This window comes from Podarcis tiliguerta, assembly GCF_965153285.1.
Source record: "Podarcis tiliguerta genome assembly, chromosome: 13".
NCBI classification, from domain to species: Eukaryota; Metazoa; Chordata; class Lepidosauria; order Squamata; family Lacertidae; genus Podarcis; species Podarcis tiliguerta.
The window spans coordinates 38,374,418-38,392,217 of NC_139546.1; the positions used below are offsets into that span (position 1 = coordinate 38,374,418).

Below are 17,800 nucleotides of genomic sequence, written 5' to 3' on the forward strand. Positions count from 1 at the left end.
GAATTGCCTTCAGTTTCCCCCTGAACTTCCGCAGCTCGTCTTTCTCCAGGTTCTCTAGGGGGTCCTTCAGGCACCGGCGCGTGGGCGTTGCCAGGATTATTATATTTTTTGGGGGGTGGACCTTTGTTAGGGGGGCAGAACCGACGTGATTGTTCAGTTAAGTATTTCTCTTGTTTTACTTCATCTAGGCCCCCCTGGTTGCGCCCCTGCACCGGCCGGCCGTCTTCGGGATCCCGCAGCCAGAAGGTGGGCAGCCACTTTGGGTTCTCCGACGAAGAGGCGGCGGCCAAGGGCTTCCCTTCCGCGCTGAGAAAGAGGCGCGCGCCACCCTCTTTCTTTGCTCACCAGGCGGTTTCGTTTCTGCCCTTCTGGGTCCTGCGGTTAAGCAAGGGCGGGTGTGCTCCTTTTGGCAGCGGGGGGAGAGAGGAGATGCTTGTGGCGATTGGAAGTTGTGCTAAACTTGGAAGGAAGCGGCGTGTTTTCATTTTGCCGTCCCCCCCCCCCCCCGCCAGCCAGCCAGTCTTCTGGGAGCGCCGGGAAGACCCTTCCCACGTTCTCGCCTTGCCATGTTTGGCGCTGATTCTCTGCTCGGCGGGAGGAAACCTCGGGAGTCTCCGCCCCTGCCAAGCGCCGCGGAGGAGCCGCTTCCCCGAGAGAGTCGCCCGCTTCCTTCTTCCCCCTTTCAGACGCTGCCGCCTCTCCGGCTCTGCCTCGGGGCGAGACTCTGGGCAGGGGCGCCATGGCGACCCCCGAAGACCCCTGGGCGAAGGAGCCCCTGGAGGAAGGAGGCGAGAAGCTGAAGACGGAGGAGGCCGGCAGGTCCACCGAGAAGAAGTGGAGGTGGAAGGAAAGGGAGGGACTGCAGAGGTCCCGAAGTCTCGAGGGTGGTGGGCGCCAGAAGGAGCCCCTGGGGGAAGGAGGCAAGTCCACCGAGAAGAAGGGGGGGAGGGTGGTGAATCCCCTCCCGATGTCCCGAAGTCTCGAGGGTGGTGGGCGCCAGAAGGAGCCCCTGGAGGAAGGAGGCAAGTCCACCGAGAAGAAGGGGGGGAGGGTGGTGGATCCCCTCCCGATGTCCCGAAGTCTCAAGGGTGGTGGGCGCCAGAAGGAGCCCCTGGGGGAAGGAGGCAAGTCCACCGAGAAGAAGGGGGAGAGGGAGGTGGATCTCTTCCTCAAGTCCCCAATGTCCCGATGGCTCGAGGGTGGTGGGAGCCAGAGTAGCAGCAGCAGCGACGATGACGACTGGGCCCTCGGCACGGGGCGATTGTCGTACTCTTCCTCCTCGCTTTTTCTCTCTGAGCGGAAGAGCCCTTTTCTCGGTCTGTTCCCTATCGTTCGCGCTTTGAAAGTCTCCCTGGAGTGTTTGAGTCCTGACGAGCGGCGGAGGTTCTGGCGCAAACTGCGCGAGATCCCGCTCGAGGAGGGCTTCGTCCGCATCCCCGAGGAGGCGCTGCAGGAGGCAGGTGCCTCTCGCCTCGGAGACCTGCTGCTCAGCTACTACGGCGGAATTTACGCATTCGAGGTGGCAGCCAAAGCACTGAGCGCCCTGGACCGCAAGCTAGAGGCGGACTTTCTCCTCTCCATCAACGAAGGTAAGTCTTTGGTGGATCCTGACCTTCGCAGCCGTTCAGTCTGACAGCAGATCCTTCCATCCTTGGTTGCGCCAGCCCAGCGCTGAGCTGCAGCCGCGAAGGAGGGAAGGAAAAACAACCATCTGCTTGGAGTGTTTGGAAGTACCTTTACTTTCGCGCCAGGCATTTAGCGCATATGGAACAATTTGGTATGTTTCAACCGTCTGATTGCTATTGCTTAAAATATTACAAATAATTTCAGCGCCCTTAGGACACACAGAACAGCAAAGAATCAGCCTTAAGTACAAGGGCTGGCAGTTCTTTGGACTCAGGGTAGAGCTTGTCCCTTTGTAGAAGGGAAAGTCCTTTTTCTTTCCTGCTTGAAATTGAAAAAACAACATGAATGACTCGCGTTCATCACTAAGCCTACCACCCACCACTAACCGTATATTTACCATCAAGTTTGAATTCTAATTATGTTGTGTATGTATGAAATGTAGCTTTTAAAGTAAAAGGAATATAAAAAAAACCTCAGGTCCGCTATATAAGTACGTTCTTTAATAAGCATATCTACATGGTGCAGTATTTTCAGTACTGCACAACACTAATAAAATCAATATAAAGTTTAAAATAAATGCTATTATTTCCAGAAAATAAAACACAAATAAGCAGTAATGACAAGTTGCATAACATCAGAAATGCAAATTACTATCTGCTTAGAGTTGTCTGCGACTGGACTTAACGGTCAGGGGTCCCTTTACCTTTAGACAAGTAAGGCAACACACAACATATTAAAATTATAACTGATAAATTGTGACAAGAAATAAATTTATTTTAAAAATAGGCTTTAAGTAACAAGTCTCAAATGTTTATAAATTTATATTGACTCCTCAAACATCTTAAGAGGATAAGTTACCACCTTTGTCTCCACTGATAGCAGAGCTTTCAGTTCCACACTGATCATCTGCAAGATCATAGAACGAAGTTGATGGTTGTGTAAAATTCAATGAGCTTGTTAGAAGCTGTGTTTTCTTCTCTTCCAGGAGCTTTAAGTTATGAGCTACATATGCAAGCTTTTCTGCTCTGTCTCTGCCTATTCCTTTTTGCTAAATAAATAAGTCCACCTCACATGCTATTACACATAATTGTGGGTACTTTAAGTGTATAAAGCATTAAAGCTACTTTCTGTAAAAAAAAATCACACTGTATGGCCAAGGGTATACAATTGCTAAGAATAAGGTCACACCAAAATAGAAAAAGGCTATTACATATAGTTGAAATACAAACAAATTCAAATGTTCATCAAATTTAAACGAATAGCATTTTTAAAACTAAAAAAAAAATGTTTTCTGTAGCTCACATTTCATAAGTGCCAGTGGTGAATGACACATTCCCAGTAATGTAACTGGATCAAAAAATCCATTATTCATTACTTACACTGGCAATATCACAGCTTGACTTAATTTTTACTAGATTTTTTAAATGTGGGTTGTAAAACTTTTTCTTACATTAGAATTTACAGTTTGTGGAGAATATTCTATACCCCCCCCCAAAAAACAGCTAGTGTGACACCCCTAGCCATTGGTTAAAGAAATAAGTGCTTACCCAGTAAGAAATGCACTGGCACCAATTAAATATAGAAAAAGACTGTTTTGGGGGCAGGGGGAGGGGGAATAAAGCAGCCAATTTTGACCTCTCCCTTACCTGCCTACAGGTTTAAATATGCAGAACAAGGAAAGAAAGAGAAAAGTGTGGTAAGTCCAACACAATTCTGTTTGCAGGATGGGCAAATGTGTTGCTAAAACGAATGGTGCTAAGGGATTCGATGATAAGCAAGGGGGATGGGGGACTGACAACCCCCCAAATTTCAAGGAGCGGGTTGGGTCCCCTCAATATTCTGTGCCCATGACCATGGGAGTAGGCAGAGGGCCAGCTGCCCCCCCCAATCAAGTAAATAATAATAAAAAGGCCCTTCATGCTGTTGTGACAGACCCCATCAGGCCTCCTCTCACCACATAACATCACATGCAAACCATAATTTTCTGACTTCAGACTTCTGCATATTATCATACAGCATGCTTTGTATGCAGGGCTGGCCCCAGACATTTTAGTGACTGAGGCAAATCAAATGGGTGTTTCCCCAGAAATTGTAGTTTGCTAAGGGTGGGTGTGTGAAAACACAGGGGAAAGTCACTTCTCTCCTTTCTTTCCCTCCTGCCTTTATTCCTTCTCAGCAGCCCCACCAGCAATGAGCAGTGGCAGGAGAGCATCAATGGCAGGGAAACCCCTTGCCCTGCTGGGACCAGGGGGGCTGAGCCAGGCTGGGATGGGGGAGGCAACTTGAGATGAAGTGTCTGTTGCCTTCTGCTGGTGGAAAGGAGACTGCCTGACCTGAAAGAGGAGGCGGAGCTGGACCTGACAGCCAAGACCAATCAGCTTGATAATAATAATACCCTAGCTCAGAGGGGAGAAGGAGAGGCACAGCTGCTGCATCTTCCTTTCTTGGAAAAGTATGGACAAGAGAGGCAGCTGACTGGTTTGAGTATATTCTTGGCCATTAAAAAGGATGGCAAATTACATCATGCTTTTTTCCCAGCATGGAATAAATCAGCATATTTTCCAGGTTGCATAGAAAAGCAGATCTCAGCATGCTCAGAGGTTCAGTGAAGGCAGTATACCAGGGGTGGAAAACGTAAGCCCCAGCTTGTATCCTAATCAGGTTCTAATTCTCTCCCCACAACAATGCCTAAAATAAAATCAATGTTTTTGCCACAGGTCAATGAAAGGAGTCGTTTACACTGGTGATGAAATAGTCTGCAAGGGAAGAAAAGAATTACTTGAAATTATTGAAAAGGACCTAGAATTATTTTTAGGTTCATTACGCTATGGCTATATTATCACACTGAAAGAATACCGGAACTTGTGTCAAGCAGAGGAAGACTCCAAAGAGAAAAGTCAAAAACTGCTGAATATGGTCCAGGAAAGGGGGGAGGCAACTTGTTGCTGGTTCTTGGAACAAGTAGAAAGGAAACATCCAGGCTCCATTCAGATTCTGCTAGTTGCAGTCCATGGTGAGTTTGACTTAAGAGTACTTTCTGAACTTCAAGGACAGTTCAACTCCATTCCTCCTCCTTGGAACAGACATATCAGGTAAAGAATTATCTTTTACAGGCTTGGGTAAAGAATTGCTCCAGGGGACAGGCCCCTCAGGGCTGAAGTCAGAATCCCCCCTGTTTGCGGAGGAAGGAAGAAGCAGCAAGGTGGAGAACCCAGCAGTTTGTGGGGAAAGTGTTGTGTGTCATCTGTGTCCCTGTGAGGTAATTGGCTGAACACATGGGCCCAGATCAGGGGAGGGGCCAGCTGCCTCCCCCCAGTCAAGTAAATGAATAAAAATACTTAACTAAAAGGAGGAATTGTAGAAAGATTTTGACAGATTTTTCTGAACACTTGGGGTAAAAAACAACAACAACAAAGTACCGTATTTTTCGCTCCATAAGATGCACCTGACCATAAGACGCACCTAGGAGGAGGAAAACAAGAAAAAAAATATTCTGAACGAAACAGTGGATGTATGATTTTTGTGGTTCATGCTGTGGTCACAGACATGATATGTGATTTGACAGTGAGTTTGGGGTAGCCCATGCTTTGTAACCATGTTTTTGTGCCATTGCGGCCCCACGAAACAGTGGATGTATGGTCTTTTTGGTGCAGGCTGTAGCCATGGACATGCTATGTGATCTGATGGAGAATTTGGGGTGACTCAATGCAAAAATCCTGAGGATCCATGTGCTTTTACCTCCCTCCTTTATCACTAGAATCCCTTATCTCCTCTCCCGATCGCTTGCTGATCAGCTGCTCATCTGCTTTGTTTCAACACCCCCTTCCCTCTTTCTAAAAAAAAAAAAGCACAAATTGCTTTTTGCCTCTGGGCAATTCGGCTCCAGGGACCACGCATTCACTCCATAAGACGCACAGACATTTCCCCTTACTTTTTAGGAGGAAAAAGGTGCGTCTTATGGAGTGAAAAATACGGTGATTTTAATCAACTGTTGTTGAGACATTTCATTCCACATCTGCAAGACACAGCCAGACAGATTACTCCTGAGTTTCCCTGCTCAGGAACTGGAGCCAGACCAGCCGCCTGGTTCTCTATGGAGCTGGTAATGAATAAGCGTGTGAGAGGGTGACTACAAGGAAGTTGGCAGAATGAGTCTGACTGAACACAGACTAGAGCCTCTTTGAAGACCTATTCTGTGGCAGTGCATTCCCCTTTCCTGGAATGGGAATGTTTTCTTACGTTAACATGGGTTTTTCCTTTCACTGTATCTCTCATGTGATTGGTTGAGTGTGGGTCACATGAGAGAGGCATTCCATTCTGTTCCAACTGTTATTCCAGTAACTATCTTTTTCAACTGTCTTTCTGCTTCTCTCTCTGCGTGAGAGGAGGGAGAATGGCTGCCAAGAGAGAGTTCTCAGGATACTCATTTGGGTCGTGTGTGTCACTGTGGTCTAAGGTGATACAGAAAGAGGAAGATCCCTAAACGTTAATAGGGAGAAACCTGTGCAGGGGCTCTCTGTAAGGAACAGGGAGAATGCCACTGAGGTGAAAGAAAAAACCTTTCATAAGAAACTGTCAGACCTGAGTGAGAACTACTATGGCCAAAATGAATGTAGAAGAAAGTAGCTCTAAAAGAGCCATTAGTGGTCTGTATTTGTGGGTCTGACCTCAAGCAGTGCTCCTTGGTGTGGTCATATGGGTGTTAGAAACAGGAATGTCCTGCTTTCAGGTGGCAAAGGGGTATGGCGGTCATATTAATGATAAATTATTTTGTAACAGGATCTTCCAGAAACAATCAGACCAGAGGTGTTTTTGGACTCAGAAATGAGTCGTGAAAGATACAGGTGAGCAATGTCTCTCTCAGATTTTCAAAGCTTTCTCCTTTAAGGGAAAGTTATCTACATTGAATTTCTTTTTGGGTTTCAGAGAAGTGTTCAGCAGAGCACATTTGGTATATGAAGGTTTCACAATCATCATATGTGGTGGTCCTCTCTAAAACGTTCCCAAACTACATCTGTGTCAGGGACTGGGCAGAGGAGGAGTGGGGGAGACCGTCTCCCCCCCCCCCCGAACCATCCAGGGAGGAGGAAGAGGAAGACAGTATAGATTTACAGCAGGGGTTTGAGGGAGGTCAGAGGCGGATGAGAGGGAAAGTTGGGAAATCATGGGAGAGCAACACACAGCTAACATGCTGACGTTAGAAAGCATTCCAGACACTCCATCTTCCAGAACCCAGCGAGCCTTTAAAGCAGGAGAGCAAAGAGGTCAAAGACAGCACCAATAGAAGTGACGAATGAGGAAGAGGGAGAGACGGGATGTGTGGAGATTCACTCGGGACAACTCCATTATTGAAGAGACTGGGTTGTATAGCCTCTCTCTGTAAATACTGAATAAAAAAGGATGGTAAGAAATATTCCCTTGTTACGATAATTTTCTGGGCAACAGCTGGGCGTTGCTGACAGCATCCTGACCATCTGTCACTTGCACATTGCATTCTTGGGTTCTCAGGAACAGAGCTGGGAAAATATTACGATTCAATTGTTTATATCCCCCATCCTCTGAGGAATGGGCTTAGCATCACAAAACGATGTCTAAGCCAAAACAGATTATGAGGAAAGTGAAGTCTGTAAGTTTGGAGAAAAGGTTTTTCTACTCTTTAAATAAAGGAGCTCAGACTTACCAGATTTTGCAACATTGCAGGCACATGGAGAAGAGCAGAAAGAAGGTGTGCCCAGGCAGAGAGGAGGAGATACAGTTTTGCCCACTTCCTGCCTGGGCACAAGGGGATGTTCTTACAGAGCTCTTGCTAGCAAGTTTACGGGAAAACCCTTTCATGCGCCTATCTAGCAAAACACAAATTGTTGGTTCGACTGCATTTTAAATGTCTCACACAAAGAGCTCATGGTTTTCCACTTTTCAGTTGTGATCTTGGGGTTAATATTCCACATCTCCATTTCACTCTTTTGCACCCTGCTTTCCATAGGGGTTTAAGTGTGCGTAGGTCTCTTCCTAATCTTCATAGAATCATAGGATTGTTGGAAAGGATCCTGAGGGTCATATAGTACAACCCTCTGCAATGCCAGAATATGCAGCTGCCCCATGCAGGGATCAAACTTGAAACCTTGGCATTATCAGCTCCAGGGCTTTTTTAATCTGGACCTCACCAGAACTGAGTTCCAGCACCTCTCAGGTGGGCGCCATGGCCATTATAAGAGAAGAAGGGAAGCGTTCATGGTGAGTTCCAGCATCTCTTTCTAGAAGAATAACACTGATCAGAACCATGCTCTAACCCATTTTATTGTTTCTTTGAGATTTTATGGTCAAATATTATTGGGGTGGGGATTGCTTCCCATCATGGGGGATGCAGAGGGTGTTCAGCTGATGTTTAATCCATTTCTCTTTCCATTTTCTTCTTTGGGCCATTCAGACTGTGTTTCACGGAGGCTGGATCCTTCCTTTGCTTTTATACGGATGTCATATTTGAGGTGAGAGGAGCTGTGACCATCACCTACCACTTTGATTCGTGGTCTAAGCACCTGGCTGAACAGAACACGGAGGAATGGGTTGTCGCTGGGCCTTTGATCAACATTGAAGCAGATCCAGCAGAGGCTGTGGCAGCTGTTCACTTCCCTCACTTCTTGTGTCTTGCAGGTATGGCAGGCGAAAAAGTTTGTAACAAAATAAATATTGCATGTAACTAGGAAGGGTGCAGTGATGAGCTTTGTCATCCAAACTCATGGGAGGTCATGCACAGGCTGGCTGCAGAGGAGTGGTGGGAGGCACCAGTTGGGGAACCCCCAAGGGAACCCCCAGGGGAACCCCCAGGGGAAGAAGGCTCAGAGCCAGGAGATTGCTGGTGGGAGAATGACGAGGGATCAGAGGGAGCAGCCTGGGAGGAGGTGGTGTTGGCGGTTGGAGAGGGAACAGGGTTTAGTGAGCAAGAAGAGGCTGTGACCAAGAGCAGTGCAACATTGGAGGCAGAAGTGGAGGTTGGAGAGGAGGGGGACTAGGAGACCGATGTGAGGCAGGCTGCTAAAGAAGTCAGGGCAGCCTCCCCCTCCTTTTGCAGCCTGCTCCTTTCTCCATTCGTCTCCCAGAATCAGAAGTGGTATGAAGAAGGCAGAGCAAATACAGACATAGTTTTGGAATCTCAGATCGCTTTGGGAAGGACCTGGGGGAGAAAGAGCCTTAGGGAACAGCCTCATAGGGGCTAGATGTATCGGAATTAGTTGCATTGCAGGGTTGACTTCGCTGACACTGGGTGTTTTATTGCTGACCTGCTCTTGACTCCAGTTCCTGGTGGACAGCTCCACAGTTTCCCACTTGTAACATGTCTGTTTGTTTTTTCTTTTGCTCCTTTCCAGGTAAAGATGGTTCCCAAGTCCTCATTGCACATTTTGTGGAAGGCGGCATGAGTCTAGAGAAGCCAGACAGAGTGGGGCGATATCATGTTGTGTTGGAAAACCCAAACTTCTCTCCACGTGGAGCCATTTTGAAAACATCATGGTCATGGTTTAAGCGGAAGATAATAGTGCACACTGTAGCACTGCTCTATCAAATGGTTCAATTCCAGCCACCAACATTTCACCTGTACCTTCTGCCCAATGACCATTCCATAACAAAGGTAACCAGGATTCTGCAACTCTGATTGGTATTCCAGACGTCCTGGATCTTTTGCTTGACCATAGGAAGCCTGACAGAGTAGCTATACAAAATTATGCATCAGAGTGTGTCATGGTTTATGAACTGTATCTCCTTTATTGGGCTTGAACTAATTTACCAGATTGCTAGCCAACATCATATTATCTATCCATATTTTGGTCTCTGCTACCGAAGTGGTTTAGTTTTTTTATATCACTGATGGAGATCCTGTGTCCCTTCAAATGTTTTGGGACTACAAAACCCATCATTCCTGACTCATGACATCTGGCAGGTTGCAGGTTCCCCATCCCTGCCTTAAATGCGGCAACAAAGCCAAGAAAGGGGTAGGGATCCAGTCTTCCAGAAATTGGTTACCTTTCTTGCATAACTCAGAAGTGCCCTTCTTTGCCTTTCCCAGGCGGTTCATGAGCATGAAGTACAGTGTCCTTCACAGAGAATAGAGAAGCCCCCTTCGACCCTGAAACCTTTGACAATTGGCTGTCGCTTCTTTGTGGAGACAAATGATGTCAGAGTCTGTCCTAAGGTGAGATGCAAAGATGATGAAAGGCTTTGCTAGGGTAGAGGCATGGCTGTAAAGTATGAGAACGGGAGGGACTCCACCAGGATCCCTTGTCACGCTTTAATTTGACTCCCTTGGACTGGTCGACTGGGCTAAGCCTTGTTTGCACATAAGGAGGTTTTATGCTTCCCACAGGAAGTGGAGTTTCAATATTTGGATGCTGACAAGATGCAGCAGTACGTGGAACTGTCTGCTGAGCAAATGCAAGACATGTTCAACTTCAGTGTGATGGACAAGCGAACAAATGAACTCATCTGGGAGGCCCATGTGACACAAAGTGAGTTGGATTGGAGGAAGATCGGAAGGTTTGACCATAATTGGGGAGGCAGGATGGAAAATGACACCCCAGTCACATTCCCTCTTTGACTGCCTCTTTCCTGTTTTCTTTCAGAAGAGTTAAAGACTCCTGAGATGACGTCTTCTCCTTCAAACTCAGAGCAAGGTCTGGAGGTTTTAATTACTTATTTCCTCGTAGTTAAATCCCACCTTCCTCCCAATGGCAGCACAGAGTGGCTGGTGATACAGTACCATAGAAAAGTCACTTTTGTAATGTTAGGGAATCGCCTTCCGGTGCAGGTTGCCCATTGGTTTATAGTCTCCTTTGGTGCCAGATGAAGTTCTTTCAATGCAGCTAAATTTTGTAGAAACAGCTTTGGCTTGGATTCAGTACACCCAGTGTGCTAACGGAATCCAGTGCAAATGCTCAAGATACTTCAATTGGGCTTTCCTCCCTTCACCCGCCACTTCCCTCAAATGCACTTTGGAGGGTCAAGGAGAACCCCCAGAACAGCCAGAAAGGGTGCAGTGTGTGTACTTGGCTGTTGGGGAGGGATAGCTCTGTCTGGCAAGCAGGAAAGGTCACAGAGGGCGACATTTAATTTCTCCCTGTATGTTTTACCGCCTGGGCTTTTCAGTTTTCAGCTGAATGTCAGTTGTTAAAATATCATTTTTAATATGATATGATAATCTTTATTGTCATTGTCCAATACAGAACAACAAAATTGAAAAAAAATCTACATCAGGCATTCAAAAACCAACAAGTCTGCTATCCCAGCCTGGTTAACCCCCTAAAAACTCTGACATCCCATAATTTAATACAACATACTCCCATAGAGACTACCTTACACTGTGTTTAAAACCAAAATTGTCCTAGTCTTTATAACCCTGTACCTTATTCCAGAAGGCAGAAGCTGAAAGAGATCATTTCCGGGGTGCGTACTATTGTGCACTATCTCTGCAGCTTTCCTATGACACCTGGAAGCATAGATTTGATCCAAGGTGGGAAGAGTGCACCCAATTATTCTCTCCACAGTCGTTACAACCCCGGACAGCATTGTTTTTTCCCTCACCATGCAGCTCCCAAACCACACACACAGACCATAAGTTAATACACTCTCAACAGCACAATGGTAAAATGCCATCAACAGGTCCTTTGAGAGATTATTTTTCCAGAGGATTCTCAGAAAATATCATCTCTGCTGTGCTCTCTTCATCAGGTCTTTACTGTTCTCCCCCAAGGTTAGGTCATCTCTCAACTCCATTCCCAGAAATCGGAACACCAAGACCTGTTCCACACACTTCCCCTCAATAATGAGTGGCTGAATATTCCATTTCCATTTCCTAAAGTCCACAATAATCTCTTTTGTTTTCTTTAAGTTAAGGAGTAAGTTGTTTTTCCTGCACCACTCCCCCAACTGCTCAGCTTCCTTCCTATAGGCCGCCTCCCCCTCTCCAGCCATGTAATTCCAGTACCGGGGACAGAGAGTGACTGATTCCTTAAGAAATGCATTTGATAGATTATTAGGACTGTCTTATTTGATTAGTCATAGTTTGGGCCAGGAAACCTCTGCCATGATAGATTGGGAGTCAGCAGGCAGGACAGCCAACCATAGTTGGCTTGTATCACCACACCATACTTCTTTAAAAGCCCTCTTACACCATTTCAGCAGTGGTGGGGAATCCTGGGAGCTTTAGTTTGCTAAGCATCTCCTAAAGCACAATTCAAAGTGTTGATGTTGACCATTAAAGCCCTAAACGGCCTCAGCCCAGTATACCTGAAGGAGCATCTCCACCCCCATCATTCTGCCCAGACTCTGAGGTCCAGCGCCGAGGACCTTCTGGCAGCTCCCTCACTGCGAGAAGCAAAGCTACAGGGAACCAGGCAGAGGGCCTTCTCAAGGTAGGCCTTCTCAAGGTAGCACTGATACCCTTTGCCATCTCAAGGGAGCTCCTGCCCCCGTGAGAATATTAGGCCCTATCTGCACCATGGTTTGTACAGGCGGAGAGGCTGCCTGAGGAACCTCACATTATGCTGCGCAAGTTCAAGGCCAAGTTGGCCGAGATCCCGCTCGAGGAAAGCCACGAGCACATCCCCCGAGGGCGGCTGGAGAAGGCGGACGCGGTGGATCTGTCCAGTCTGCTGATCAGCTACTACAAGCAGGATTACGCCCTGCGCCTCACCGCGCAGGTCTTGGAAGAGATCCACTGCAAGGACCAGGCGCAGAAGCTCCGCGGAGGCGGCGAGAAGAGTAAGGGAGGAGGGGGAGGCCTGGCCGGGAGACAAGCGTGGATCCGGATCATCTCATTGGGCGAGGGGAAGGGAGGCGAGGGGGGGGGGGGACTTTCCCAGCTTCTCTTTCAGGTCCGTCCGGATCAACTCATCCGGAGTTGGTCCGAGGAGCTCTTTTTTCAAGGTCTAGTGAGGTGCCTCTGAAATATTAGGTACACTTTTGCAAGGAAAGCCACATAAAGAGGGGGAGGAGTGATTTTGAAATCCGCAGATCCTCACCACGTACCTTCTTCGTCACCACCCTAATAATAATAATAATGATAATAATTAATAATAATTTTATTATTTATACCCCGCCCATCTAGCAGGGTTTCCCCAGCCACCCTGGGTGGCTTCCGGCACATATAAAAACATTGGAAACCGTCAAACATTAAAAACTTCCTGATACAGGGCTGCCTTCAGGTGCCTTCTAAAAATTGTGTAGTTCTTTATTTCCTTGACCTCAAATGGTAGGGCGTTCTACAGGGAGGGTTCCACTGCGGAGCAGGCAGTACCACCCCAATATGGAAATGAAATCCTATTTGGAAATCATACCTAATATATTTCTCAATCACTCAATTCTGTCCACAGAGGGCTTTTCTTTTCAGTAATGTTACAAATTAAAACTTAAAACCACAGGACTGTCAAAACACATCCACCCGTGCCATGTGTCTTGACATACTTGTCCTGCAGACTGGAAGCTATGATCTTCTTTCCACTTTTATCCATTTGGAAGTATTTCAAAATTCACCACAGAATAAATGCATATAGGTAAAGGTAAAGGTACCCCTGACCATTAGGTCCAGCCGTGACCGACTCTGGGGTTGCGACGCTCATCTCGCTTTACTGGCCAAGGGAGCCGGCGTACAGCTTCCGGATCATGTGACCAGCATGACTAAGCCACTTCTGGCAAACCAGAGCAGCATACAGAAACGCCCTTTACCTTCCTGCCGGAGCGGTACCTATTTATCTACTTACACTTTTGACGTGCTTTCGAACTGCTAGGTTGGCAGGAAATAAATGCATATAGCAGGTATTAAATATCTTACTATTTTCCGTTGCATCCTCTGTGCATCTTTACATCACCTTCATTTTAGATGGCTGCCTCTCGGCTGTTGTATTTTTCTCCTTTCTACATTTCCAAAAATTAGTTTCCTGATACTTAGTGGCCTTATAATCATGAAAGGGTTGCTCGTTTCATGCATCTAAAAAGCACATCCGTTGAAATGCAGAGATGGTGTTATGCTCCTGTTAAATGGGTGGAAATGTTTCCAGTTCCATCCATTCCTGATTATCGTTGGAGATGGTTTGGGGGGCCCAGAGGTGCCTTTGGTGGAACTGCCCTGCCATCAAGAGTTTGGGGGTAAAAATCTAATGAGGTATCAGAAAGAAAACATTTTTAATTTTGTCTATAATCATGAATAATGTTTGGGTGGATTGGGAAACTCAAAACATCAACTCTCTTTTCTGTTCCAGCTGCTTGCTGTAATCCTCAGATCCCTGTGCCTTCCACCAGTACCACCTCCGGAAGAAATGGTGAGCTCCAGCCTCTATCTTCTTAAGTATTGTCCGTCCCCCATCAACATCCATAAGCTAACCTCCAGGTCTCTCCTACCTGTTGGCCTTTGCTCCAGCTTGCAGTAATCCTCTCACTTAAGCCAGATCCACACTACTGCAAAGCCTGTCAATTTCATGCTGCTTTAATTGTCCAGGCTTCCCACACACACACACACAAAATGGGAATAGTAGTTTGCAGTAAGCTATACTTAGCCATGGAAAAAGCAAAGGCAGCTGTGTCTGTATTCTTTACTTAGCCAATGGCAGGAGCTTTCCTTAAGAAAATGAGGAGAGCTCACCAGGATATTGCATAGAGGAGCAAGCACATAAAATATAAAGAGGAATGTACTCTGCTGCTAACTCACTAGCATGAGTGAGGAAGGTAAAGGGTAAAGAGACCCCTGACCATTAGGTCCAGTTGTGACCGACTCTGGGGTTGCGGCGCTCATCTCGCTTTATTGGCCGAGGGAGCCGGCGTACAGCTTCCGGGTCATGTGGCCAGCATGACTAAGCCGCTTCTGGCAAACCAGAGCAGCGCACGGAAATGCTGTTTACCTTCCCGCCGGAGTGGTACCTATTGATCTACTTGCACTTTAACGTGCTTTCGAACTGCTAGGTTGGCAGGAGTAGGGACCAAGCAACGGGAGCTCACCCCGTCGCGGGGATTCGAACCACCAACCTTCTGATCGGCAAGTCCTAGGCTCTGTGGTTTAACCCACAGCGCCTCCAGCGTCCCTATGAGTGGCCTTTGGGTTGACTCTACATGAGGCAGATTCTTGTGTTGTTCCTGTGTATGTGGAATCTGGGGGAATGTTGTTGCTAGTAGAAGAGGATATATGGATTAAATATGAGTGAGGAAGGATAATATTTAACCCATATATCCTCTTCTACTAGCAACAACATTTCCACAGACTCCACATACACAGGAACAACACAAGAATCTGCCTTGTGTAGAGTCAACCCTTAGGCCCATCTAGCTTAGTACTGTCTACCCTGACTAGCTTTCCCACTGCTACCTGGATATGCTAGAGATTGAATCTGGGACCTTCTGAATCCCCTGCAGATGCTCTACCGCTGAGCTGTGGCCCTTCCCCCACCTGTGCACACCCTTAAGGATCCCATAGTCTTCCCTCACAGAGAGGGCAAGTGTAAATGCCTGGTGTGTGGCTGGATCCCTTGATTCTGGTCCTTCCTTTGGCAGAGACACAGCCTCCAGCCCCACCGGAGCAGCATTTCATTGAGCGGCACCGGGAGGCCCTGATCCAGAGGACGGCCACCGTGGAGGGGATCCTGGACGTGCTGCATGGCGATGTCCTGGATGATGAGCAGTACCAAAAGATCTCCGCCAAAAGCACCAACCAGGAAAAAATGCGGGAGCTCTACAGGTTGCTGCCCAGCTGGAACCAAGCTTGCAAGGAGAAGCTGTACGAAGCCCTCAAGATGAAAAACAGGTTCCTCATTGCCGACCTGGAAGGATAAAGAGGCAGCCAAGGCACAGTTCCATTCTGGGGCACAGAAATTCCGCCTTGGCATGTCAGGGGACTACCTTGAAGCCATGTAATATCTTGTATGAGCAAGAAAAACAAGGCAATATACTTTGGGGAAGGAAATGCAGGTAGCTACAGTGGGAAGAACCTGGAGGAGGCCGTCACATTTGACTCGGGGACACTGGAGTGAGAAGGAATATGAATCTGTCCTCTTTGATAAAGGCCAATTCTATTTTCTCTTTGTGTTTATCCCCCTCGGTGCTTGTAGGAACCATGATGTGTGGGAATGTTCTTGGATGCAAGAGAGGATGCATTGTTTGATTATAGCCTTTCCAACTTGGGTTAACAAGTTCACAATTTAGCAGAGTAACATTCCCCTTTTTAAACTTACAGCGGATGCGTTTGCTCAGGCTTGCTAAAGCCTCTATAATAACTGTTCTGGTATTTCCTCCTTATTCCCTCATAAAAGATAAGGCACGACACAGTCTTCTATAAAAGTATAAAAAGAGTTTACTCATATTTTGTTCACAGTCGGATCCCAGAAGGCAGACTTAGCTTAGAAAAGTAACATAAACCTTGAAACTATCTCATAAGGAGACAGTCCCTCTGTCCTCTCTTGGAGAGCATCTTTGGCTAAGCAGATGTTGCTTCTTTGATGCATGTAGTCAAAGAGAGAGAGATGGCTGTCCTACTCTGTGCTTTTGTCGTTACCTGCACAGGTGAGGCCACATTGATACTATATTTATCATTTTTCAAATACTTAAAATTGACTAAGGATTTGTATGCAGATTAAAAGTCCTACCTCACCGGCTTGCAATCTAAAATTCAGAATCCAAAAGGAAAAAGAGAAGAGGAGGGAAGAGGAAAACAAGCAGCCTCTAGCACTAGCTCTTAGTTACATGGTTCTGAGTACGATGAGCTTGAATGAAACATTTCAGGGAGGAGAGGAACCGAATGGCAGCTGTTTGCTCAGCTGAACCAAGGTAGAAGGCTTTCTGCTCCACCTCTTCCTCCACTGCAGCCACGTGGCCACTGGCTAGTGATAGTTTAGAGGGAGGAGGAGAAGGCTAATGGACGCAGATCTCTCAAGCTCTTTCTCTGCAGCAGCCGTACAATTTAAGGGATAAATTTCTTTGCATGTAGATGGTCCTGGATTCAATCTCCTCTTTGAAACTCTGGAAAACACTGTCAGTGTAGACAGTACTGAACTACATCAGGCAAATAATCTGACTCAGTACAGTGGTACCTTGGTTCTCAAACTTAATCTGTTCCGGAAGTCTGTTCCAAAACCAAAGCCTTCCAAAACCAAGGCACGCTTTCCCATAGAAAGTAATGCAAAATGGATTAATTCGTTCTAGACTTTTAAAAACAACCCCTAAAACAGCATTTAACATGAATTTTACTATCTAACAAGACCATTGATTTATAAAATGAAAGCAATAATCAATGTACTGTACTATGTATTGTAGATGCGAAAAAGTAAAATTACATTTTTTTCTTACCTGCACCGATGATAGTCATTGTTTGGATGGGGGCGGGGGCTTTTATCCATTTCCGCAGTCACACAATCAGTCAGTAGCTGAACTGGCTTCCACCCAGTCACAAAAACAAATTAACCGAAAAAGCCTCAAAAACAAAAACGCAAACTGGAACTCCGTTTGACTTCTGAAATGTTCGAAAACTCAGCCACAGCTTCTGATTGTGCGGGCACCCCTGAAACAATAGCCAACAGTTGCATTGGACATTTGGTTTCCAAAAAACATTCGAAAACCAGAACACTTCTGGGTTTTCAGTGTTTGGGAACCAAGGCATTTGAGAAGGTACCACTGTATAAGACAACTTCCTATGTATAAGACAACTTCCTATGTTGCAGGACAATCCAGCAATGGTGGACCTCCTTTGTCCCTAGTCCAATATCACAAAATTCCCATACTTGGTTTCCCATTTTATAATCAGACTGCCTTGTCCAAATTCCCCCAAACTGGCAGGCAAAATGTGTATATGTTTGTGTATTTGTGGATGGGTTGGGAAAACAGTTTAGCAACTCCGTACATTGTTTTGTAAATGAGATAAGAGTGTCTGTTGAATAAGTATATTTGTGCCTTCTGGGTGTTTTTTTTTTAAATAAACCCAGATTATGTTTTCAGTTCCAGGTGAAACAAAAAATGTAAGGTCATATATATATGTAAATGTAAAAAATGTAAGGTCATATATATATATATAAATCTACGAAAGCAAATATATATATATATATATATATATATCTCTCACTGGAAGGACAGATCGTGAAGCTGAGGCTCCAATACTTTGGCCACCTCATGATAAGAGAAGACTCCCTGTAAAAGACCCTGATGCTGGGAA

General features: G+C 46.3%; 1 protein-coding gene across 1 annotated transcript in view; it reads left to right on the forward strand.

Annotated features, from left to right (window-relative positions):
- LOC310662768 (caspase recruitment domain-containing protein 8-like) overlaps positions 1-15,678 on the forward strand; it is a 33,022-nt gene extending 17,344 nt beyond the window's left edge. The window contains exons 3-12 of the mRNA XM_083409861.1: positions 4,344-4,639; positions 4,740-4,885; positions 6,403-6,470; positions 8,054-8,277; positions 8,991-9,250; positions 9,686-9,811; positions 9,983-10,124; positions 10,239-10,289; positions 13,872-13,931; positions 15,154-15,678. Of these exons, the coding sequence (XP_083265987.1) occupies positions 4,344-4,639; positions 4,740-4,885; positions 6,403-6,470; positions 8,054-8,277; positions 8,991-9,250; positions 9,686-9,811; positions 9,983-10,124; positions 10,239-10,289; positions 13,872-13,931; positions 15,154-15,431 (1,651 nt within the window). The 3' untranslated portion in view covers positions 15,432-15,678. The remainder of the gene's footprint in view (positions 1-4,343; positions 4,640-4,739; positions 4,886-6,402; positions 6,471-8,053; positions 8,278-8,990; positions 9,251-9,685; positions 9,812-9,982; positions 10,125-10,238; positions 10,290-13,871; positions 13,932-15,153) is intronic.
- The last annotated feature ends 2,122 nt before the right edge of the window (positions 15,679-17,800 follow it).